This window comes from Ovis aries, chromosome 4 (genome assembly GCF_016772045.2).
Source record: "Ovis aries strain OAR_USU_Benz2616 breed Rambouillet chromosome 4, ARS-UI_Ramb_v3.0, whole genome shotgun sequence".
Classification (NCBI taxonomy): Eukaryota; Metazoa; Chordata; class Mammalia; order Artiodactyla; family Bovidae; genus Ovis; species Ovis aries.
Window position 1 is genome coordinate 52,965,110 of NC_056057.1, and position 24,473 is coordinate 52,989,582.

Below are 24,473 nucleotides of genomic sequence, written 5' to 3' on the forward strand. Positions count from 1 at the left end.
TTCTTTACCCGCTGAGCCACCTGGGAAGCCTCTAAATATCTATAATTGTCCACAATTATTATCCTAAAAATTTCACTTTCCAATAACATTTATAATGAACCAAAACTTCCAGGATACCTTTTGAATGCTCGTGTCCCCATTTTAGTTTCCAAAATCCCAAATGAGGAAACAGCTCATAGTTATCTATCAAATGTATTATAAATGTACATTCAGATAGTCTGAGAAAAACAGCACTCACGTCAGAACACCTAATCTACTGTAATTCTTGGCTGTAATATCCACAGCAAGCACAGACTTCATGGCTCCTGAATTCCTCTCTTGTCTCACCTCAGTCAGTGACTGATTGATCATACTTGATCATACTTGTCATACTTGATAATACCTGTCATAACAGATTAAGTGTAACTCCTCAAATTCTCAACTTTAAGCACATCATGCTAACTTCCACTTCCTGCATTTCCAGACTGTCCTTTCTAGACAGACTTATAGTCCATTGATGGCACCACATTTTCACTTTCTTTCTCCTCCTCTCACATCTGTACTTCCCTGTTTACCTAGCTGAAGTTCCCAGGCTATCACTGCAACACCTACCTTCTTCATCGGGTCAGTAAGACTCCTGTGGCAACCTCTGTTAAATCCAATTCACCTACTCTAGGCCTGCACTCATGCTGCTTTACATGGCCGAAGATAACACACTGCCTTACTTGTGCTGCTAAGTAGCTTCAGTCGTGTCCGACTCTGTGCAACGCCAGAGACGGCAGCCCATCAGGCTCCCCCATCCCTAGGATTCTCCAGGCAAGAACACTGGAGTGGGTTGCCATTTCCTTCTCCAATGCATGAAAGTGAAAAGTGAAAGTGAATAAATTCACTATCACTAACCTTGAGTAGTCTTCCATTTTGCCTAGCTATCAACTACGTTTCCCAGGTCTGTCAGCTCTCCTATTCTTCTGGTCTAGGGCATTTGCCTACCTCCCATCTCCAGTATCTAACTGCTACAAGGTACTTCCCCCTTGAAAACTAAGCTCCCAGCCCTCCCCAGCCCTGAATCTTATGTAGTTTCTCAAACCCCGAATGTCCTTGCCATCTCCCTTTATCGCACATTGTACAACCAATCCTGGCAAATCCAAATGCTTTTATCTTTAACATATATCCAGAAATCACTACCTCTACAGCCTACAGCTACCACCTTAGGCCAAGCCAGCTTTCTCTATTCACCAAACTACTGCATAATTGTTCTCGTTTTGCCTTTACCTCCACACTCGGGCCTATTCAACAAAGCAGACATTCAGTTCAGTTCAGTCACTCAGTTATGACTCCTACTAAAAAGACAACCCTGAGTTTTAGGACACTGTGTGTTTCTAGTCTTTTTCTATTTTAATAAAATGCACATTTTAGACTATGAAAGACTAAGTCTATTATACAACTATTACTTCAGACTGCGCTCTATTTTGATAAATATTACCTTTAACATGCACATCACCTCAGAAACAATTACATATATATTTTTAACATAGCATTCTAGGCCATAAAATAGAGTCAAAATAATTAACCTTCAGTGCATGACAAACCCATGACAGACCAGTTGACATAATCAAGCTAATCAATTAAAGATTTACCTAATGCTTAGTTCAGAATCATTATTAGACTTTTGAAAATGTGTTTTTAAAAAGGGAATAGATAATTAACACTATTAATTCACTTTCTTCTGGAACCTCAATATGAGAAAACCTGTATTTTAAAGCTAGAAAAAACGATCTAACCAAAAGTGTCATAATTTTATGTATGTTTATATTCTCAATGCTTTCAAAGCCCAATTGTGATGTTTTTAAAAGAAATTAAACAACATGCTTTCATTGAGAGAATTTTTAAAATCTATACAATTCAAGCTAATGAAATATTTTATTATACATAATAAAAGTGTTTTTAAAAAAACATTTCCAGGCCCAGACATCCGCAGGAGTATGTGAGGAAAGGATTCCACTGGAGTATAATAAGCAATAACTGAATTCAATGAAACCACAAATCCACCCTCCCTACAGTAAATACTAACATTTACCACAGGCTTGAAATTCCTGTAGCATCAGTAAATGTATTTTTTAAAATATTACAAACATGCTTACGATGCACAGGAGGATGGGAAAATTCAGACTTCACTGTACACCATATGTTCCCAGCTTCTCTAATTCACAACCAGTAAAGAATCACAAACATCCAAAGAAAGTATTTTAAAATAGTATATGATTCACTGGTAAGTGACTTTTATACTCAAATAAATAGGAAAATTTTCATTTTAACGTCACATTGAATTTCAGTACTTTTCACTCCAAGAAAAAAATAAACTGAGACGTGGTCATGAGTTTAGGATTATATATATTACAATTTGCCTTATAATACATTTGTGGCTTTATGATAAAAATAACTCAGGGACATATGGAATCCAAGCTAATTTGCATAACTGTCACAAGAAAAAAAAAGCATTTAAATGCATTTCTGAAATAAGAATTTTCATTTAATTCAGAATCTCAAAACAGCATTAGACCTTGGCCTTGTTTAAAAAAAGTTCAGTTAAACACTAAGCTAGCTAAATAACCTTCTTGAAAGGTTTAAACATAATTGATATAGAAAATGCTTTCCCTCTAATCTCAATCTTACATAAATGAAAGAGGTGAGGGGGGGAAGGTAGACAATTTCTTTAGCAGCATATATGGCTAAATCCATCAACCACCTTAAACTAGAATGTCCATTATTGACCCCAACAGTTACCCACTTCATAGACCAAAAGACAACAACTTTAGGGTTATGGTAAGTAAAACATTTTTGAAACAGTTCAAAAACTTTTGACATTAAACTAGAGGAATCATGTCTTCATTGTAAGAAAGAAAGACACAACAGAAAGTAAAAGACATTTAAACTAAACTGATTTTCAATCTTCTCTGAATAAAAGAAATTTTTAAAAAAATGGTTGATTAGCTAAGCTTTGTGCTCTAACCAAACTAATTAAATTACAGTGATTTTAAATGGCAACAGCCCTCTGACTGGGTAGCTTGACAGTTTTGAATACTTTTGCAATGATTTTTTTTTTTTTTAACTCAAAGACACTAAAATGATCCGGTCATGCAATGTTCATCTTATGCATTCTGCATCTCTTTTCCAATCTTGTAACTAAGGATCTTGTTCCAGTCAATCTTAGTGCGTGTAACTGGCAACTGCCGACGTAAGGCTTTGAAAGTAGTGTCTGACATCGTCTGGTAATTCTCACTGATGGCAGTCTAGAAAAAACAAGTAAAAATCCCAAAATGGTTTTAAAAGCTATTTAAAAGCAGCTAAAAGAAAAAGCTTATAATCATTCTGAATAACTAAATTTAATAAAATGAAATTATAGATTTATTTTCTGTATGTTCTTGTTTTGGATCTATTTTATTATTTCTCTCAGAACAATTTCACAAATTACTATTTGTGAGGAGTAGAAAACATGTCCAATACATAAGTGCTTAAACCCAAGAATGCAGTTTAGAAGCTGATAAAGAAGATATTATAAAAAGCAGGTATAAAATGAACTATGATCTAAGCAGATCACATATAATCTAACTGTTCTGGGAAACACCTCCTATATTAGAATTTCTAGTCAGAAACAAAATAGCCATATAAAATTTTGGTCTACTTTGACCAGTACTCAGAAATTACAGTTGGCTAAAACTAAGTTTTCACTATATTTTAACAAGTCCGCCCTTGAATTATAGTGAAAAAAGACTATCTTATTACGGTGAAATGATGAAAAAGTTCAAGCTTATGACTGAAATTAAAATTTCAGTGCCAATATTTATAAGCAAACATAGATTATATAATATTTTTGAAACTCATACCTGGTATTCATTTTCTGCAGCCTCTACAATCTTTATAAATTCTTTTGCTGTTTGCACCTCATTCTGAATGAAAAACAAAATCAAAAGAAAATAAAATAGTAACTTAAAACTACATCACTATTACTTTTAAATAGGTATGTCAATAGATGTCCAGTTAATGATTTGTTACAATTTAAATAACACAGGTGGAAATTATGACAAAGGGAAAATACTGCAAGATCAACTGTTCTAAATTCCAGGGGAACTAGGCAAAAATGTTTTAAGTCTATAGAATGAGTGTGTTTAGCGTTCCCTGGTTAAAGAAAGTGAAATCTTAGTAATATGTGCTGATGAAAAATTCAATTATAATACTTACAAACATGTCAATGATCATTACAGATAAGTTAGTCACAGATTTCTAATTAATGACTATATGCCAAATACTTACTGAACAATATTCACCACCATAACGATACATTTAAAAAATATTGCCAATTAGAAAAGAGCATATTTTAAAGTTTAAGGTGAATTTTTAGTGTTTAAATATTTTCTGGAAAATTTTGTAAACATTTCAATATAGTGTGTCCTTGCATTTTTCCTAATAATAAATGCTAATGGTAAGTGAGACTTTTTAAATAAATAAATGTTAACAAAATTATCTAATATCTTCTTTATATATATTTATATTTATACAATGGGCACATTTTTTTTCTATCCAAAAATAATAAAACAACAAACAAAAATTCTCTGAGATGAAGTGAAAAGGTAATTCCTAAAATAAGCAGCACAAACTGGCATACTAGTCAAGTTTAATTACTACAACCAGATCTTGCACAACTCCAGTCTATAATTTTGCAGGCAAATCTCTCTTAGGAAGAATTGTTACTCAATGTCAAATTACTCAAGACAGTACCAAGTACCCTGTTACAAAAGTAACTTTACATGTATACTCATGACCCAGAACTATATTGAGACTGCCTTATAGAAAATCAGACATCAGTAATTACTTTTCCTGGCAAATCTTGCAAGAATACTATTGAGCAAGAAATCAGAAATCACCTTAGTGCTAACGAAAAACTGAAAGAAACAAAAACAAAAGCAAAGAAAAAAGAAAGAAAACCCCCAAATGCCACAGTTTTCATTTCTTTTCCGGTAGAATCTGGCCTAATACAGTCTCACATGTTTCTTAATATTAAATGCTTTCTTAGAATTAAACAAACAAATTTGTAAATTTTTGAGTATTAGTAGTTGATGTTTATAATATACTAATGGTTTTAGGTATACAACACAAATGTTTATGAGAAATGTTATTATTAATGTACTAGTAATACCCTTGGGAGAAAAAAATTCCACAAAGACACAGTTGTATCTGCAATGAAAAGAATGTGTGAAAGAACTTTGCAACAAAAAAAAAGTTAAAAATTTCTAGAATTTGAAAGCTGAACTTTAAAAAACTTCATTAAATCATAATCCAAATAGAGGGGAAAAAAATACAACAGGGCTTAAAAGTTAAAGTACAGGATCACAGACCTTAGTTTGAGAGCTAAAATCATAAAACTCTTAGAAGAAAACACTGGAGTAAATCTTCATGATCCTGGGTTAGGTGATGGTTTCTATTAATATTCCAAAATCACAAGTTATAAAAGAAAAACAAACTCAACCACATCAAAACCAGTTACTTCTGTTTTGCAAATGATACTACCAAGAAAGTCAAAAGACAGACAGAATTTGTATCTTGTAAATCATGTATTTGACACATGACTTGTATCAGGATACATAAGCAACAATTACAACAAAAAAAAATACAAATAACTAATCAAAAAATAGACAAAAGATCTGAAAAGCCATTTTTCCAAAGAAGCTATTCAAATGACCAATAAATACACAAAAATAGGCCCAATATCATTATCCATCAGGAAAATATAAGTAAAAATCACAATAAGGTACGATCAATACTAACTAGGATAGCTATAACAAAACAGGTAGACAAGTTTTGGTGAGGATGTGGAAAAACTACAATTGATAGGAAGTAAAATAGTTCAGCCACTTTGGAAGCAGTCTGGCAGTTTCTCAAAAGGCTTGACCAACCTAAAGCCACCACCCTGTATATACTGAAGAGAAATTAAAACAATTTCTACACAAAAAATGGTGCATGAAGGTTCACAGCACAAAAAGTGAAAAGGAAGACACATGTCCATCAACTTATAAATACATAATGGTATATGGGTTATTATTTGGCAATAAAAAGGACAGAAACACTGACATCTCTCTCACAGGGTGAACCTTGAAAATATCGTGCTAGGTAAAAAAAAGCCTATCACAAAAAAACACATATTGTAGGATTCCATTTATATAAAATGTCCAGAACAGGAAAATCCATAGAGTTAGAAAGTAGATTCATTGTGGATTAGGGTTGAGAGGGGCCTGGGGGAAGGGCTGGTAGTAGGGAATAGGAATGACTGCTAACAGGTACACTGGGTTTTTGGAGGATGAAAATGTTGTAAAAAAGATTGTGGTGACTGTTGTATAACCCTGTTAATATACTACAAATAAATAAATTTTATACTTTAAATGGGTGAACCAAATGATGAAATATATCTCTTTGAACAAAGCTGCTTAAAAAAAAAGTTAGGTACCAATTTCTAAGTACTTACCATCTTTCCTCTATCTGAAAACACTTAAATCTGAAGCAGAAATACTACTTTAAATGTTAATTCCAAAACTGTTATGGTTTGATAGTAGTATTAGGTTGTTTAACTTTTATTTGGGAATTAATTACTTACAGACACAGTTAGGGAATCTTGTATATCTTTATGACTCACTAGTTGAACATTACCATCTTCATAATAATGAACCTATTAGAAAAAGAAATTACAGAGACCACACTTCAGGAGTTATCAAGATCCTCACGGGTTCAACAATCCCACCAATGCAGATGACTACCGATTTCGGCTCTAACCCAGGCTTCTCTGTTGAGCTCGTGACCTTTTAAACTTCAGTGAGCATCTTACTGCCTTCAAGCTAGTGAGGAACTAGGCAGCAATTCCTGCAGTTACTCACGCAAGCCCTCCACTGACTGGATTGTGGGACATTTTACCTCACAGGTCCTCTACCAGTATCTAAACACAAGATTTCCAAAATTGAACTCACAATGTTCTCTCCCAACACCAGTCATCTGTATATTTCCACTAAGGCAATGGCATCCCACTCCAGTACTCTTGCCTGGAAAATCCCATGGACAGAGGAGCCTGGTAGGCTGCAGTCCACGGGGTTGCTAAGAGTCAGACATGACTGAGCGACTTCACTTTCATTTTCATGCACTGGAGAAGGCGATGGCAACCCACTCCAGTGTTCTTGCCTGGAGAATCCCAGGACGGGGAAGCCTGGTGGGCTGCCATCTATGGGGTCGCACAGAGTCGGACACGACTGAAGCGACTTAGCAGCAGCAGCAGCATTTAACTCCTCAAATCCAAAGACATGAATTTACTCATTAACATTAATATAGACGACTGCTACTACAGGAGGTTACAGAAACATAAAGCTTTTTAAAAGACAATTCCTGACCTCATATTTCAATACAACATAGTAACAGGTACGTACAAAATACATTAGCAATACTCCAGACTCTCTCTGAAACTTAAAAGGACTTCGGAAAAGAGGTGACATTGTTCTTGGGTTTAGTAAAATGAGTATAACGGACTAGGGAGATGAACCAACTAAGCTTAGAGAAGAGTATACTTTAGAAAGGCCTACAGGTACCTAGGACCGGCATGCGTGAGTTTGAGGAGGAAGAGGAGTGGCTGATAGAATACACAGTTAGGGGACAAGACAACAGCAGGCCTTGTATGCTATGCAGTATTGTCTGGAATATCTAATAGGGGAATGTACCAATAAAATGGTTTCAAGTGACAAGTAACATATCCAGATTTAATTTTTTAAAAAATCACCTTTCTGATGGCAATGTAAAAAAACAGACTGTGTGCATTAATTGCTCAGTCGTGTCTGACTCTGCGACCCCATGGACTGCAGCCTGCCAAGCTCCTCTGTCCACGGCATTCTCCAGGCAAGACTATTGGAGTGGGTTGCCATTCCCCTCTCCAAGCAATCTTTCCAATCCAGGGACTAAACCCAGGTCTCTTGCATTGCAGGCAGATTCTTTACCATCTGAGCCACCAGGGAAGCTCTAAAATGGATTAGGCGATGACAAAGGCTCCAGCAAATCAACAAAACAATGTAAACATTATATGCTAGGCATCATGTTAAGTGCTGAAGATAGCACCAGACAATCCTTATTCTTAACAAGCTTTAGCCCAACAGGAGCACCATCTCAGAAATTATGCAGGTGAGAGCTACTGAGGTCTGACTGAAGGAAAGAATAATGTCAACAATAACAGGTAACATTCATTAACACTTTATGTCTGGCTCTGTTCTAACCACTTTGCCCATATTAACTCATTTTCAAACTGTATGAGCTATTCCATTATTGCTATTTTTCTTCCTTTTTTTTTCTCTTAGCTGATGAGGAAATAAAAGTTTAAATGACTTCCTGATGTTACTCAACTGACAGAGCTGGGGATTCAAACTCAGGCAATCTGGTTTCAGAATCCATGTTCATAACTTCTATTCTTTAGCCCTTAAGGGACAGTTACATCAAGACATAAACGTAATAGGACATAAGACTAGAAATAATATATTCTGGAGTCAAATGATAGAGCAGTGTGTTTCATCCAACTTTATTCCTTTATGGCTCTTAGCGTAATATCTTTCATGATAGTTTCATGATATAATAAATGTTACTGTATAAATAAGTGAACCAAGAAGAGACCAGTCAGTATTTCTCCGTAACTTATTTAATAATATTTATATTCAAATCCTCTTAGTTATTAGATTTCTTCTACATAAATATTTGAGCTTACATTGAGTCAGTTCTAGTGGGTTTCACATAAGTGAAATATGAGTACAGAAGATACTTAAGATATAGGTCACAGGTACATGTATTAATATACATACTTATACATCTACACACACACATATATTAATATTATACTTCATTCAACTCCACCCCAATTTTAAAGAACAGAACAACTCAACTCAGAAGATGCTTGGATGACCAAATTGTATGAAGAGCAGACCAAATGGCAGCATCTAGTTTTAGCTATGTTTTCAGAGTCTGCCCACCACCCCTGTAGAGTTCTGATGACTAGGGAATGAACTGTAAGGTTATTTAAAAGATAAAATCAGCACTACTTTTTTTCCCCCATTACCTCTGAACAAAGATCTGGGAAAGAAATAGCTACTGAGTACTATGAAAATATAAACATATGCATTAGTTGCTTCTCTGCTCAGAATCATCTAGACATCAGCAAACTAATTTATTTCATACCTGAATTTTCAAGATGCCAACCACTTGAGTGGTTGAAGGAGTGATTGTAAACTTCCACTCTGACCTCCAACGACCATTCCTTAAAAATAAAAACAGCAGCTGTAAATAAGGTAGGGAAAATAATTTGAATAAATTTTAAATTATTTAAATTCCAGACTTAAATTTACGCTACATAATGACAGAGTGTGGGGGATGGATGATTTTTTTAATCACTGAAATATTCAAAAGAATCAAGAGGTTAAGTTTAGTTATAAGCTACATTTAATTTAATCTTCACCTGACTGATAAGGATCTACATAATGGATGCAATTTCAAAATTTAAGGCTTAAAATACAGTTCAAAACTACATCAATTTTCTCAATTATGCCTTAATTAAGAAAAAACTGAATAAATATTCAGATTATCAAGGGCTTTCACAAGTTTACCATCCACTGAATGATACTAAGTACCATAGTTTTAAAAGAATGGATGGCAGTTCAACATTCTTAGGGAGATTTTGATATTTGGAAAGAGAAGGGTTATAAGCATCAGATTTTTTTTCTTTCCTATTTTAGATTTAGTTTCCAAATAACAGGTACAACATCCTCCTCCTAGATTTCAAAATGATTTTTGGTATAAAAATTGGTACAGATTAATGGTAGGAAACTGCGACATTACAAACAAGCAACAAGCATGTTATTTATTTTTGTCTCTCAGATAACGGGTGTTATTTTTTCCTGACAGCTTTTTTGTAGCAACTTCTTTGCTTTCAACTTCTATTTTCTCTTTGCATACTAAAGACGTATCCATATGTAAACTTAACAGTTCTTTTTTTAAACAATATGTAAATACTCGCAGAGCTAATGGTTCACTATACTGGCTTTGCTACAGAATTATTTCTGGGTTCCCTTCAGTAGTCTTGCAATCTGACCAATCACAAAAACCTACAGTATGATAGTACTCTCAAACCTAAGATCAACACTTATTTGAGAAGTACTATAATTAGAACAAAGCATATGTTCTAATAAAAATAAAAGACAACTTTATAACATGTTCTGATTTTGAGTGACTCAATTCAGTCATTTTGGAAAAAGAATTTAGATCTATTCATTTTTATTTCATGATTCCAAAAGAGGTTATTCCTTTTATCTAGGTATTTGTATCAACAACTAGTGAGGTCTAAGCATACACAATTCTGATTTATAATGGCAATATGCACAAATCACCACTGATTATGAAAAGGAAAAAAAAAAATTCCAAATCAAGCAATGGTACCACTTTGAGAGCTGTTTCAAAAGATCCTTCCAAAGCCATTAAGATCTTCATGACCAAGATAATCACAATGGTGTGATCACTCACCTAGAGCCAGACATCCTGGAATGTGAAGTCAAGTGCGCCTTAGAAAGCATCACTACCAACAAAGCTAGTGGAGGTGATGGAGTTCCAGTTGAGTTATTTCAAATCCTGAAAGATGATGCTGTGAAAGTGCTGCACTCAATATGCCAACACATTTGGGAAACTCAGCAATGGCCACAGGACTGGAAAAGGTCAGTTTTCATTCCAATCCCAAAGAAAGGCAATGCCAAAGAATGCTCAAACTACCGCACAACTGCACTCATCTCACATGCTAGTAAAGTAATGCTCAAAATTCTCCAAACCAGGCTTCAGCAGTATGTGAACCGTGAACTTCCAGATGTTCACGCTGGTTTTAGAAAAGGCACAGGAACCAGAGATCAAATTGCCAACATCCGCTCGATCATGGAAAAAGCAAGAGAGTTCCAGAAAAACATTTACTTCTGCCTTATTGACTATGCCAAAGCCTTTGACTGTGTGGATCACAATAAACTGTGGGAAATTCTGAAAGAGATGGGAATACCAGACCATCTGACCTGTCTCTTGAGAAACCTATATGCAGGTCAGGAAGCAACAGTTAGAACTGGACATGGAACAACAGACTGGTTCCAAATAGGAAAAGGAGTACGTTAAGGATGTATATTGTCACCCTGCTTATTTAATTTATATGCAGAGTACATCATGAGAAATGCTGGACTGGAGGAAACACAGCTGGAATCAAGAGTGCCGGAAGAAATATCAATAACCTCAGATATGCAGATGACACCACCCTTATGGCAGAAAATGAAGAGGAACTAAAAGCCTCTTGATGAAAGTGAAAGAGGAGAGTGACAAAGCTGGCCTAAAGTTCAACACTCAGAAAACTAAGAGCATGGCATCCAGTCCCATCACTTCATGGGAAATAGATGGGGAAACAGTGTAAACAGTGTCAGACTTTATCTTTTTGGGCTCCAAAATCACTGCAGATGGTGATTACAGCCATGAAATTAAAAGACGCTTACTCCTTGGAAGAGAAGTTATGACCAACCTAGATAGCATATTGAAACGCAGAGACATTTCTTTGCCAACAAAGGTCTGTTTAGTCAAGGCTATGGTTTTTCCAGTGGTCATGTAGGGATGTGAGAATCGGACTGTGAAGAAAGCTGAGCACTGAAGAATTGATGCTTTTGAACTGTGGTATTGGAGAAGACTCTTGAGAGTCCCTTGGACTGCAAGGAGATCCACCAGTCCATTCTAAAGGATATCAGTTCTGGGTGTTCTTTGGAAGGAATGATGCTAAAGCTGAAACTCCAGTACTTTGGCCACCTCATGTGAAGAGTTGACTCACTGGAAAAGACTCTGACGCTGGGAGGGATTGGGGGCAGGAGAAGAAGGGGACGACAGAGGATGAGATGGCTGGAGTATGAGTGAACTCTGGGAGATGGTGATGGACAGGGAGGCCTGGCGTGCTACGATTCATGGGGTCGCAAAGAGTCGGACACGACTGGGTGACTGAACTGAACTGAACTGAACAGTATATTGCACTGTGTAGACAGTGCCCTTTCATCAATGGAGTAAACAGCCAAGATTTCTTAGCCTTTGCTTATATTCTTCCCTTCTCTTCTATTAATGTTTTAATTACAAATGTGAATTTATTCAACAACCATTTATTAAGCCCCCAATACTGCTGGATGTTAGCAAAACAGTAGAGACCAAGAAAAGAATATCTCTAGTGAAATCTAAGAAATGTCCATGACTAGAATCTTCTGATTTTTATTCTATCTGTATCTGAGGTGAACTGAAGTAATTTCATTGTACCAAAATATTTAGATTTTAGTGAGGATATTGCGATATGTGATGTCTAGTACTTTAGAATGTAATATAAAATTATCTTTTCCAAAAAGTGGAAGTCATTTTATTTTAGCTTCAATAATATAATGTTCACAGTGGTTTAGAAAAAAATTTAGATAGATATGTGAAGTGAAACAGACTAGACAATTCAAGAACATCATTTTCATTTTATATATGTTGACACAAACTGTATTTCTGAAAACTAGCAAATTTACTATATTTATAAACTAGTAACTCTCAATATATTTTAAACTAAAACTGAGTAATGAGTCCAAATCTCAACAAGACTGCTTTCATTATAAGTATCCTGGCACAAAGAGCATAAATTAATAGTGATTTTGTGAAGATTTATTTCTTAAGATACCAGTAAATCAATGCGACAAGTTTTTAGGCCTAAAATGGACAAAATACATTTATATCAAGGCCATACAAGTAAGTTAATACAACAAGAAGGCATATATCTACAAATTGAATTGATTTTCCTTCAGTGATAATGGATCTGCTTTCCTCCAAATGTTCCTGTAACCTTACATTTATTTCTGTGATGGTTAAGCAGTAGAGCAACCTTGGACCATAGATAAAACTGATCCACAGGGGTTACTGATACATGCTATTGGACCTTAAACACACCACCAACCAACTTGGCTAACAAGTCAAAGACTAAAATACTTCAGGTAAATACTATAAGCATACTTACTCTGAGGGCTTAGCATGTAGTATCAAAAAATGGGGATAAAAGTAAAGATTTCATTCAATTTCGAACTTACAAAGTCTTGGAGGGCCACAGAATTTTATAATAGGAGAGATCTAAGAAATAGGATTGTCTAAGAATAAAAAGGCCCAACAACTTGATTAATAAAGGTCTAATATGAATAGGACGTCCTGGTGGCTCAGACGGTTAAGTGTCTGCCTATAATACAGGAGATCAGGGTTTGATCCCTGGGTCAGGAAGATCTTCTGAAGAAGGAAATGGCAACCCACTCCAGTATTCTTGCTTGGGAAATTCCATGGATGGAGGTGCCTGGTAGGCTGCAGCCCATGGAGTCACTCAATCGGACATGACTGAGTAACTTCATTTCCACTTTCAAGATGAGTAGGGAAAACCAGTATTTTGGATAGCTGGACTTGTACAAGGCATAATCAAATGATTTGTACAAAAATTATAAGGTATGATTGTAATTTGCCTCACTGTACAAAACGTGTCATTATTTCCTCATATTGGCCAACCAGACATAAAGCAATCCATATGAAAAATCTACTTCAGAGTCATTAAAGTTCACACACAAAAATGATCATCCTTCACTTTATTAAGTATCTCTGTCTTCCTCCCCCATGTTAAGTCTCGTTCAGGAACAACCCCTTCTCAGAATGAACATATGGGCCTGCCAACTGGTCTGCTCTTAGGCACACATGTTCCCTTAGAATGCTGCTTGCTACTCTAAAAAATACTCCTCCCTCTCCCACCTTTTTTTCACTGAGTGTCAACAGCTTTACCGCTACCTTTAAATGACTGGGTGGATTATAGAGCAGGTATTTCTCTCATATCAAAAGGCTGAAGTTTTATACTGTACTCTTCTTGGTCAGTCATACACAAACAAGGTATAGACCCAATCAATAAAGCAAGAACTACAAAGATTATAAGCAATGTCATAATTCCCCAAAACAAAATTTAACTTACCAAAAGTTTTTTGCTTGAAACTGATGGCTTTCTATGCATGCAATAATGGTTTGCTGTCCATCTATTTTCTTACCATATACCTTATTGGTAAAGAAAATAAACACAAGAGTGAATTTAGGGCCACAGAATGTCCAACTTTAAACATCTATAAAATATTGAAAACTGTATAGAACTGTGGCAAGAACATATAAAAGAATACAAAGTAGGTCATCACTCCAATATAGCAGCTAGGAAAACAAGTACTTATACATTGAATCACAGATTCTTAGTGAATCATAAAATAGCTCATAATTGATGAAGTACAACTTATTGGGAAAAAACTAACTGTACTCTCATATGTTCAAAAATATTTCACAATCTCAGGGGTTGTCATTTCTCTAGACATTTAAAATAAAAAAGTACTGAGACTGAAGTGAGAAAGTTAATTTACTTATAACTGAGAAAGTTCACTAAGAGAATGCCTGTAATGGGTTGATGTTTTAATATTTCATCTCTTGCCAACTGTTTTAAAAGTAATGAATAATTTGTGTCTTTCAATCCTCTGGGGACAAGTGAGGACTCTAACTCAACCATACCACCTTATCCTTGAGTTATTCTTCCAAAAGAATCCTAGTCAACACGCTTATAACTGAAAGAACCTGTATGGTATTTCAGGTCATGGTGCTATACTTTTCAAATAATTACTGAGAGTTAGATACTTAAGGGAACCATATGAATTTCTGTCCTAACCAGGCATCTTCTAAGAGTGAAATGGGGTGGCTATTGTTATAATAACAAAGTTGGGACAGAAGGTATAAACCAAGATGTACAGTCTTCTTAGATTGGTAGGCAGAGGCCAGGTTCACAGAGCCTTGAAAGCCATGTCCAGAAGTCTGGACTCTTTCTGAAGTGCAATGCAAAATCTTTGAAGAATTTTAAGGAGGAGATTTTCATAATTTGATTTGCATTTCAGAAGATCACTGGTTATGGAGAAGATCACAGAAGCACAAATGTAGGGGACTAAAAAGCATACCAGGTACAATTTTATGAAAGAAAAAAAAGTACTCCTACTTGCTATCATATTTTATCCTGAAAATAAAAAGTAGGTTAAATCTATGAAAAAAAACACATTAAAAATATAAGAAATTTGGTTATAAAACACATGAGGAGAAGATTTAACTTCCAATAATTTTGTTTAAGATCTTGTAATTTAATGAAAAGAAGTTTGCTGTAAACTGATAGAGATGAGTCATGAACATGAGATTAAAGAATCTCATCATATCATGTTCCTCTAACCAATATATGAGAATTACTACTTGGATTTAATTCAAGGTACAACCATTTTTCCATTTTTAATGATTACAACAGATTTACTATTTAAAGTTTCTTGAAAAAACTAGTAAACATTCTCAGAAGTATTTACTTAAAAAAATATTGTTACTAAATGTCTATTCTGTAAGTTACTATAAATTTCAAGATATTACAAAAACACTTGTCATATTTACAAAGGACAAAAGATAAAAGTGCACACTGGATGACTCACAGTGCAGACTCCATTCGGATAATGTTCTTTTACATAAGCTCGTAGAGCAGTTTCTACTGAAGTTCTCCATGATTCAATTGCATTTTCTGCTTCATATGGTCTTGGATCAGTTGCTTCCTTTCTTAAGTGATCAAATTTGAAAGAGATTCTGTTTTTTGGATCCAAAAACTTTCCATTTCCCAAGTCACCATGTTCTGTTATCAGTACCTTCGATGATGCAAAGAATTTTGAAAAAAAAAAAATTCTTTTTAAATATTACTTAAATACTGTCATACGAATATACATTCCTTAAGCTTTTTCTTTAAAACTATACAATAATTCGACTCCAATCAATTGATCTAACCATATGGCATAACTAAAATACTTCAAATTATTAGACTATAAAGATAGTGAGGGTGGTCTTATTCAGTTTACATCAGTGGATCTCATTTTCTCCCAGTATAACATCCAGCTACCCAGCTGGGGGAAAAAATTCATCTTCTAATATCCTGCTGGAGTCAGGTTTGGTTTGGTTTTGGAGACCTATGAACAGGTTACTATTTTTATGATCAGTCTCCAGTTCCTCAAAACTAAGGAACTGGTAATAACCTTTAATGAGGCTACAAAGGAATGATTTTAATCCAGTTAGAATCCTCTTCAGTATGTCCTACATTACTCCTGGGGCTACAATTTCACCTACTCTTGAGTGCCTGCTGCTTGTTTTTAGTAAGCTAATCACTGACAGCTGTTTTCAATTGACTTTTGAATTTAAAAAAGTAATTTCTTCATTTATGTATATATTCCTTCATATATGCATAAATTTGATACTTTATGCTTTGTTTTTAAAACTTTCACTCTTTCTTTCCCATGCAACTCTCCCAATATTTGACTCCATACCTATATCAGGACTCCCCCAGCCCTCTGAAATAAATTATACAAACGTTTTAAATTTTTCCAGTCATGTTATTCTACAGATACAGATAAACACACACACATACACACATTGAGGGGTTTTATTTGGTCACTGTTCTATGAAAAAGGAATGAAAATGCACACATACTTTTTTGCACGTGGTTCTTTTCAACATCAATGCCTTACAGAAATCCTTCAAAGTCAACTGGTAAACTGTTCACCATTCTTTTAAATGGTTGCATACTATCCCTTGATACAGATACAACGTAATTTATTGGGCCATTCCACTATGTTGGACCATCTCTTTATTTCCAGGTTGTTTTCTTTTGGGGGGGGAGGATCAAGCACATTAAAAATGTTTAAGTATTATTGTATATATAACATGCTAATGTTTCTATTTACACTGGATGCTTCTATTTCTCTTAGATTCTCAGCAGTGAGAACAGTAGGTAAAGTCTATATTTTTAATTTTTAACACATAATTCGATTGCTTTCTGAAAATGGCTGTGATAATCTATATTTCTAAGAACAATAAATGAGATGTTTCCCTTCATATTATCACCATCAACAAACACAGAGTTCTTGTCTTCAGTCTGATGAGCATAAAATATATCTCATTAGTTTAATTATATTTCTCTGGCTAAGTCCAAATATCTCCTAGTCTGTGGACCAATTTTTCTTCCGTGAGTTAAGTACCTTTTAATATTTTTCATCTGAGTGGTTTTTTCTTATTAACTTGCAAGTTTCCTTTATTTACAGTGATTTGTTTTATTCTACAGTTAAAATAATTAATAAGTAGCAAAATGCTCGTCTTTTCTTTTACAGTTTCTAGGTTTCCAGTCTTAAGATGGTTTCCCTTGCCCTTAAACTACACATGTAGATGCTTTCCTCCGAAAATTCTAGTCATTTTACAAATCTTTAATCCACTTGATGTTCATTTGTATACATAGTTGATAGAAATCAGTTGTACCAATACCCTTTATACCTGTCCAAATTATAACCTTGTTATGTATAAAAATATTCATTTAATTCTGAACTTGATGCGCTGCTCTCCTGATCTGCTTGTCTGCACAATATCACTCTGATATGACTTTACACTGGCTGTAAAGCATTTTCTGCTATCAAGCGATACAACTGTCTCTCACCACTTTAAAAAACATTTTTCTAAGTATTTTTTCAAGCATGGTTTTCATATAAAGTTTATGAAAATTTTGACCAATTAAAAAAACTATCAGGATTCAAATCAAATTGCATTAAATTCATATTTTAGTTTTCATATAATTTAACTTTCTACTTTAAAATGGAATTCGCTATGCTTTTCTATTTGCTCAGAAACTATTTTATGTTTTTCAAGAAGATACCCATCACTTTCTTCACAATCCCATGCACTTCCTGTTAAGGTTTATGTTAGTATTTGTTGTTTGGTCACTAAGCCATGTCTGACTCTTTGCAACCCACAAGGCCTCTCTATCCATGGGACTCCCCAGTTAAGAATACTGGAGTGGGTTATTTCCTTCTCCAGGGGATCTTCCCAACCCAGGGAACAAACCCATGTCTCCTGAATTGGTAGGCAGATTCTTTACTGCTGAGCCACCAGTGAAGCCCCATGTTCAGTATTAACACTATTTAAAATGAAACCTCTCCCCCTCCAATTATTTCTAGTGTAAAGTCCCTACTTGCCACAATAGAGGAAAGTTAATGCATTTTGTATACTTACCTTAAATTCAGCCATCTCACAAAATTCTTTTAAGTCTAATAGGTTCTTTTGATTGGGAGGTTAATTTATGGGAGTTTCTCACTACTTCTTAATATAAAAATCATGTCACCTAAGAGTTCTCTCTGCTTCAAAAGCTTTAAGAGTTCTCATTCTCTTGACTTATTTGCGACCCTCCCATTTATGATACATAATGATGGTGACAAGCTGGCATATCTAGATAGTTTTCTATTTCACATTAAGTGAAGTCGCTCAGTCGTGTCCGACTCTTTGCGACCCCAAGGACTGTAACCTTCCAGGCTCCTCTGTCCATGGGATTTTCCAGGCAATAGTACTGGAGTGGATTGCCATTTCCTTCTCCAGAGGATCTTCCTGACCCAGGGATCGAACCCAGGTCTCCCACATTATAGACAGACGCTTTACCGTCTGAGCCACCAGGGAAGTCAATACTACTGTTTTTTATTAAACAGTCTATTATATTTAAGAGGTTCTCTTCTACCTCTGTTTTACATAGGGTTTTTGTAATGAGGATTAGCTGCTGGATTTTTCAAACACCTTTTCACTGTCCTTTGATATATCATAAGACTTGTTGGCTAATTGATAGAGCCATATATTGTCTTGGAACCACTCCTACTTTCCATAATAAATTCCATTTCATCTCGGCATATCATTCTTCTGATATACTTCTGGGTTCTATTTGTCAATATTTAAAAAGTTCTGAAATCTACAGTCATATGTCATATGAGAGATTAGTGTAGTGTGCTTTTTTGTTTTATATTTGTTAGGTTTAAGTATTAAAATTATGATAGGTTCATAAAACAAATTTGAGAGCTACCCAACATTTTAAAAATATGCACTCCCTGGATCTAGCCAATCTTTTAGGGATTTACCTCAACATAACAATGGTCTGTGTGCTCAGAGGTATAATGAGGTTCAGCACAGTACTATTTGTAACAGTTAAAAAAGCAAACCCAAAATCTCCCAAGGGGAAAGAAAAACTAACAGCTTTACAAAATGAAACCCACTATAAGCCTCTATATATACATGTGTGTATTTACATACATGCATAAATCTGTCTTCCTATCTACCTATCCAGATTTACCTTTTCCCTTCAGTTGTAAGTCATCTTCTGTTTAGTCTCTCTGTTTCCCCTGTAACTACATAACTAGGGGACCACATATTACATAATGCCAAATGCAAGCTTTAATTAGCCACTGAGACTTTTACTACTTTCTGTTGTGTTTTATCTACAAGCTCCTTCTTCATATCTTTTCTATAAATTGTGCCTCATGTAAGCATAATATGAATACAACTACTGTTCAATTATTAGTAACTTTAAACCAAAAAATGAAAAATAAGAATGCTAGTGACTTTTTGTGGCTTTTCTTTGCTTAGCAATTCCAACTTGCACTTTGGAAAGAAAAGATTTAATAATTACTAAATGCTAAGTTATTCACATGAACAACTGTAGAATTCCAGAGTAACCAAATTATGACATAAATCTTACTAATATATATTCTAGATTTTGGATTAACATAGGATTGATTTTTTTCCCTATAAAAAATAAGGTAATAAAGCAATTATCTTAAAAAAGCTTAAAATAATTATATTTGAGTATTTCTAAAAGGGACTTTTTGCTAATAGCATTATTGGTCTCAATAAAAGAAACTACATTTTCAATTATTTTGCCCCTAATTGGCTATGGTTAAAATAAACACTTAAAAAAATTTTTTTAAACATACCACTTCACAATTTTTGCAGAATACATTAACCATTATAAGTGCAATAAAGAATAGCAGATCTTGTGTTTATATGAAATGTACATACCTGATCTTCATAACCTTCAATTTTTACTGGGGTAAATTGGTCCAAGTTATATTGTGCAAATGCACTAAAAAAGAAAAAAGTCGGTTATTTAAAATTATGTATTTAATGCTCTTAAAAAAATCACAAACAATTCACTTGTCAATAAAAGTCTCCCGCACTGCACATGACAAGTTAAATAAAACTGTAATTCTCCACTACTGATCTTATATTAGGTATATATTATATAGATATGGCTTTATAAAAACTGATGAATGACATCCAGCTTTCGATATTTAGCTAGTACAGGCCTCACTTATCACATCCACAAAAAGAGGGGTTTGAACTAGATGACTTCCAAAGTTCCTTCTAGTTCAGAAAACACTCCACTTACCCATTCATCATCCATTTACCTACCTCTCCATCCATGCAAATATTTAGGTGTTAAGCACTCTGTTAAACACACTGAAACCAATAATTTCTCTGCCCCTACAGCCCAATCACCCATTTCTAAGTCACCTGTTCCTGTAGTTAAGATATTTTTATGCCCTTTACTATGAGTCACTCACATCTTTTACTTTTCACCATGTATTTCCACTAATTTCTTTTATCTATTATTCAAATTCTGTTCATTATTTAAACTCAGCTCAAAAATCATCTCTAAATAGAAATTTTAAATTTCTTCCTTTGGGCTCCAAAGGCCTTTGATATTGGGCTCCAATATGCCTCTATACTTTCTTCAGTTGGCTAGAAACTGAACATGTCTGACTCCCCACTGGGAAATCCCTAAGAGGTTTATTTGTCTCATCATCACAGTAAAGTCTGGTATTCATACATCTGTTAGATAAAAGGCAATTTCTGGATATTTCAAAGTTTTCTAGATTTAGGAGTACCAAGTCTTCAGTATGCCTAATTTTACTATGAAATATACTGAATTTATGCCTTTTAGCAAAGATGTCCAATTAAAGCCACTTTTTAAGAAAACCCACGTTTTTTTCCCCTTACAAAAAGACAGAAATTTCTCAAAACTAAGTTATAAAAAAATTAAAAGAGTTAAAGCAATAGGAAAAAGGCAGAAGGTAGAAAAGAAGTACAGAGAAAGAGACTGCTTATAGTAAAGAAATTCAATATCAAAAAATGAAATTGAAGCAGCAACAGGACTATGGCTATGCACTTACTCTGATGAAACTGCCGCTAGGCTACATTCTAAATGTTTTTATAATGCTTTCCAAACTTATGTTATATAGCTCTGGACAGTCTTAAGGACAGGTAATACATTAACTTTTGAGGATGAAACCAGGTTTGGAGATACTTCAAAAGTAATTTAGAATAAAGGGAACAATGAGGCGTGGTAACACAATATTTGTTTGAAAATTATTTCATAGGACAGTATAAATCAGAGTAATACAGTTCTAAAGTCAATCAATGATTTAAGATGTATTTCTGTACTTTACAGATAACCTCAAAAATCTGCAAAATGAATTTGAATAAAGAGAAATTCTGTACAAAGATTACAACTGAAGTCAACAAAAAGAATCAATACTTTCTCTCCTTATTCATCTAGTTAGCAATCATTTACTGCAACTATAACCACATGCAAGAAAAACTGATGTTTCTACTCAAGGTTTTGATGTTTTTTGAAGTCATACTTATAAACATCTTGTTTTTATCACTAGGTACTGATTTCCTCAAAGACTAATCTTAAAAAATTAGAATATCAGGCATTTAATGTATATACCTCTTAAAACATGGACCAGGACGTCCTGTCCCTGAAATTTGGTTTATAACAGAAGAGAAATATAGCTCACATTCCAAGGAAATTCAATTTATTTAAAAGTAACAAACATCAGATAAACATTCCTTTGGATAAATAAAATTTCAATGCTTTCATACTTTATTCAAATGTATGGCTATTTCATACCACTTATATAATTATGAATATTTTTGTGACCTTTATTAAACTTTATTCTGCACAGGAAAAACTTCTTTCAACAAATCAAGTTTCTTATTTCCTTAACTTAAAAAAATTCACTGATTTTTGCAGCTACATTAAACAACCCACATTTATTTACCACAGAGAACTCAAGAGGAAACAATTACTCTGAAAAGTACTGTTGTTAAAAGGTCATGAACAGTGTACATTTCCTTTACTTTTTTAAGACTTCTGTCAACATGCTATATGCTATAAGAAAGAAAATAAATTTTACTTGGATATATCATCTAAAAGGTTTAAAGAACTTAGGAATAAGAGGCTATTCACTCAGAAACTAATGACTGAAGTCAAAGATATCAAGTAAACTGATTTCTATTAAGCATGTCAATCATTAACAGGGGTGGAAGCAACCCAAATGTCCACTGACAGGTGAATGAAAAAACAAAATGTTTATCCATTTTTTTAATCCACAAAACACACACACAGCAAGTGTTAAAAAGGAAGGAAGTTTTAACATGCTTCAACACAGGAGAACTTTGAAGACATTCTGTTAACTAGAATAAACCAGTTACAAAAGGACAAATACGGTATGATTCCAGTTATAAGAGGTATCTGGGGAAGTCAAATTCATACAGAAAATAGAATATAATTCCCAGGGGCTAAGAGGAGGGGAGAATGGGAAATTGTAGAGTTTCAGTTTGGGAAAATTAAAAAAAAAAGTTCTGGGAAATGGATAGTGGTGATGGCTATACAAAATGTGTATGTACTTAATGCCAAAGAACTGTGTGCTTAAAAAAATATTAAAAAGTTAAACTTTATATTAGGTATATTTTTCCCACAATAAAAAATAATATATAAACATTGCTATTAAAAGATAACAGGGCATAAAAGACCGCTAACAGCTTGTACAATCTTGAGAATGAAGAACAGAGCTGGAAGAATCATGCTTTCGTATTTCAGAGTTATACTACCGGGTTGGTCAAAAGGTTTGTTTGTTTTTTTCCATAAGATGTTAAGGAAAAACACAAATGAACCTTTGGGCCAATCTAATTCAGAGCTATTGTAATCAAAACAGTATGGTGCTAACACAAAAACAGACATATAGACCAATGGAACAGAATAGAGAACCCAGAAATAAATTCACATACTTATATTCAATTAATCTATGACAAAGAAGGCAAGACATTAAATGGAGAAAAGACAGTCTCTTCAGTAAGCGGTGTGGGAAAACTGGACAGTGACATGGAAAACAATAAAATCTGAACATTCTCTAATACCATGTATGAAAATAAACTCTAAAGCCCCAACTATAAGACTGGAAATCATAAAATGCCTAGAGGAAAACATAGACAACACTCTTTGATATAAATCGCAACTAGTTTTAGATCCATCTCCTAGAGCAAAATAAATAAAAGGAACGTAATTAAACCTAAAACCTTTTGCACAGTACAGGAAACCATCAACAAAACAAAAAGACAAAATAATGAACAGGAAAAAATATTTGCAAATGATATATAACTGATAAGGAATTAATATCCAGAATATATAAAAAGTTGATACAAATCACAGTTTTAAAAAAAAAAACCACCTGATTAAAAAATAGGCAGAAGAATTGAACAGACCTTCCAAAGAGGACATACAGATGATCAACAGGCATATGAAAAAATGTTCAACATTACTAATCATTAGGGAAATGTGAATCAAAACCACAGTGAGATATCACTTCACACCTGTCAGAATGGCTAGTATCCAAAAGAACATAAATAACAAATGCTGGAAAGTATGTGGAGAAAAGGGAACCCCGCTACACTGATGGTGGGAATGTAAATTGGTGTAACCATGTGAAAAACAATATGGAGCTCTCTCAAAAAAACTAAAAACAGAACCGCTTTATGACCCAGCAATTTCACTCCTTGGCTTCTATTGGAAGAAAACAAAAAAACTACTTCAAAAGGATACCTGCACCTCAATGTTCATAGCAGAATTATTTACAATTGCCAAGATATGGAAGCAACCTAAGTGTCCACCAACAGCTGAATGGATAAAGAAGCAGCAGTAAATATGTACTATGGGATACTACTCAGCCATAAAAAATACTGAATTTTTGCCACCTGCAACAACACTGGTGGACACGGAGAGCATTTATGCTAAGTGAAATAAGTCAGAGGAAGACAACTATTGTATGATATCACTTATACGTATAATCTAAAAATAGGACAAACTAGTGAATATAACAAAAAAGAAACAGACTTACAGATATGGAGCACAAACTAGTGGTTATCAGTGGGGAGAGGGAAAGGGGGTAGGGCAAGAAAAGGGCAGGGGATTAAGAAGCACAAACTATTATGTATAAAATAAATAAGCTACAAGGATATATTGTACAAGGAATATAGTCAGCATTTTGTAGTAATCACTCATGGAATATAGTTTTAAAAAGCTGTGAATCACTATGCTGTACACCTATAACATGTAATATTGTATATCAACCATTTCAATTTAAAAAGTGGGGAAAAGATAACAGGAATTTAAATCAGAAATGTCCAGA

The 24,473-nt window shown here is 34.3% G+C and overlaps 1 protein-coding gene across 1 annotated transcript in view; it reads right to left on the reverse strand.

The window, feature by feature from the left end:
* Positions 1-1,880: 1,880 nt before the first annotated feature.
* CAPZA2 (capping actin protein of muscle Z-line subunit alpha 2) overlaps positions 1,881-24,473 on the reverse strand; it is a 57,685-nt gene continuing 35,092 nt past the window's right edge. The window contains exons 4-10 of the mRNA XM_004007870.5: positions 20,020-20,083; positions 15,588-15,794; positions 14,066-14,145; positions 9,226-9,304; positions 6,626-6,697; positions 3,864-3,926; positions 1,881-3,269 (exon numbers count right to left, since the gene is read on the reverse strand). Coding sequence (XP_004007919.2) covers positions 3,129-3,269; positions 3,864-3,926; positions 6,626-6,697; positions 9,226-9,304; positions 14,066-14,145; positions 15,588-15,794; positions 20,020-20,083 — 706 coding nt within the window. The 3' untranslated portion in view covers positions 1,881-3,128. The remainder of the gene's footprint in view (positions 3,270-3,863; positions 3,927-6,625; positions 6,698-9,225; positions 9,305-14,065; positions 14,146-15,587; positions 15,795-20,019; positions 20,084-24,473) is intronic.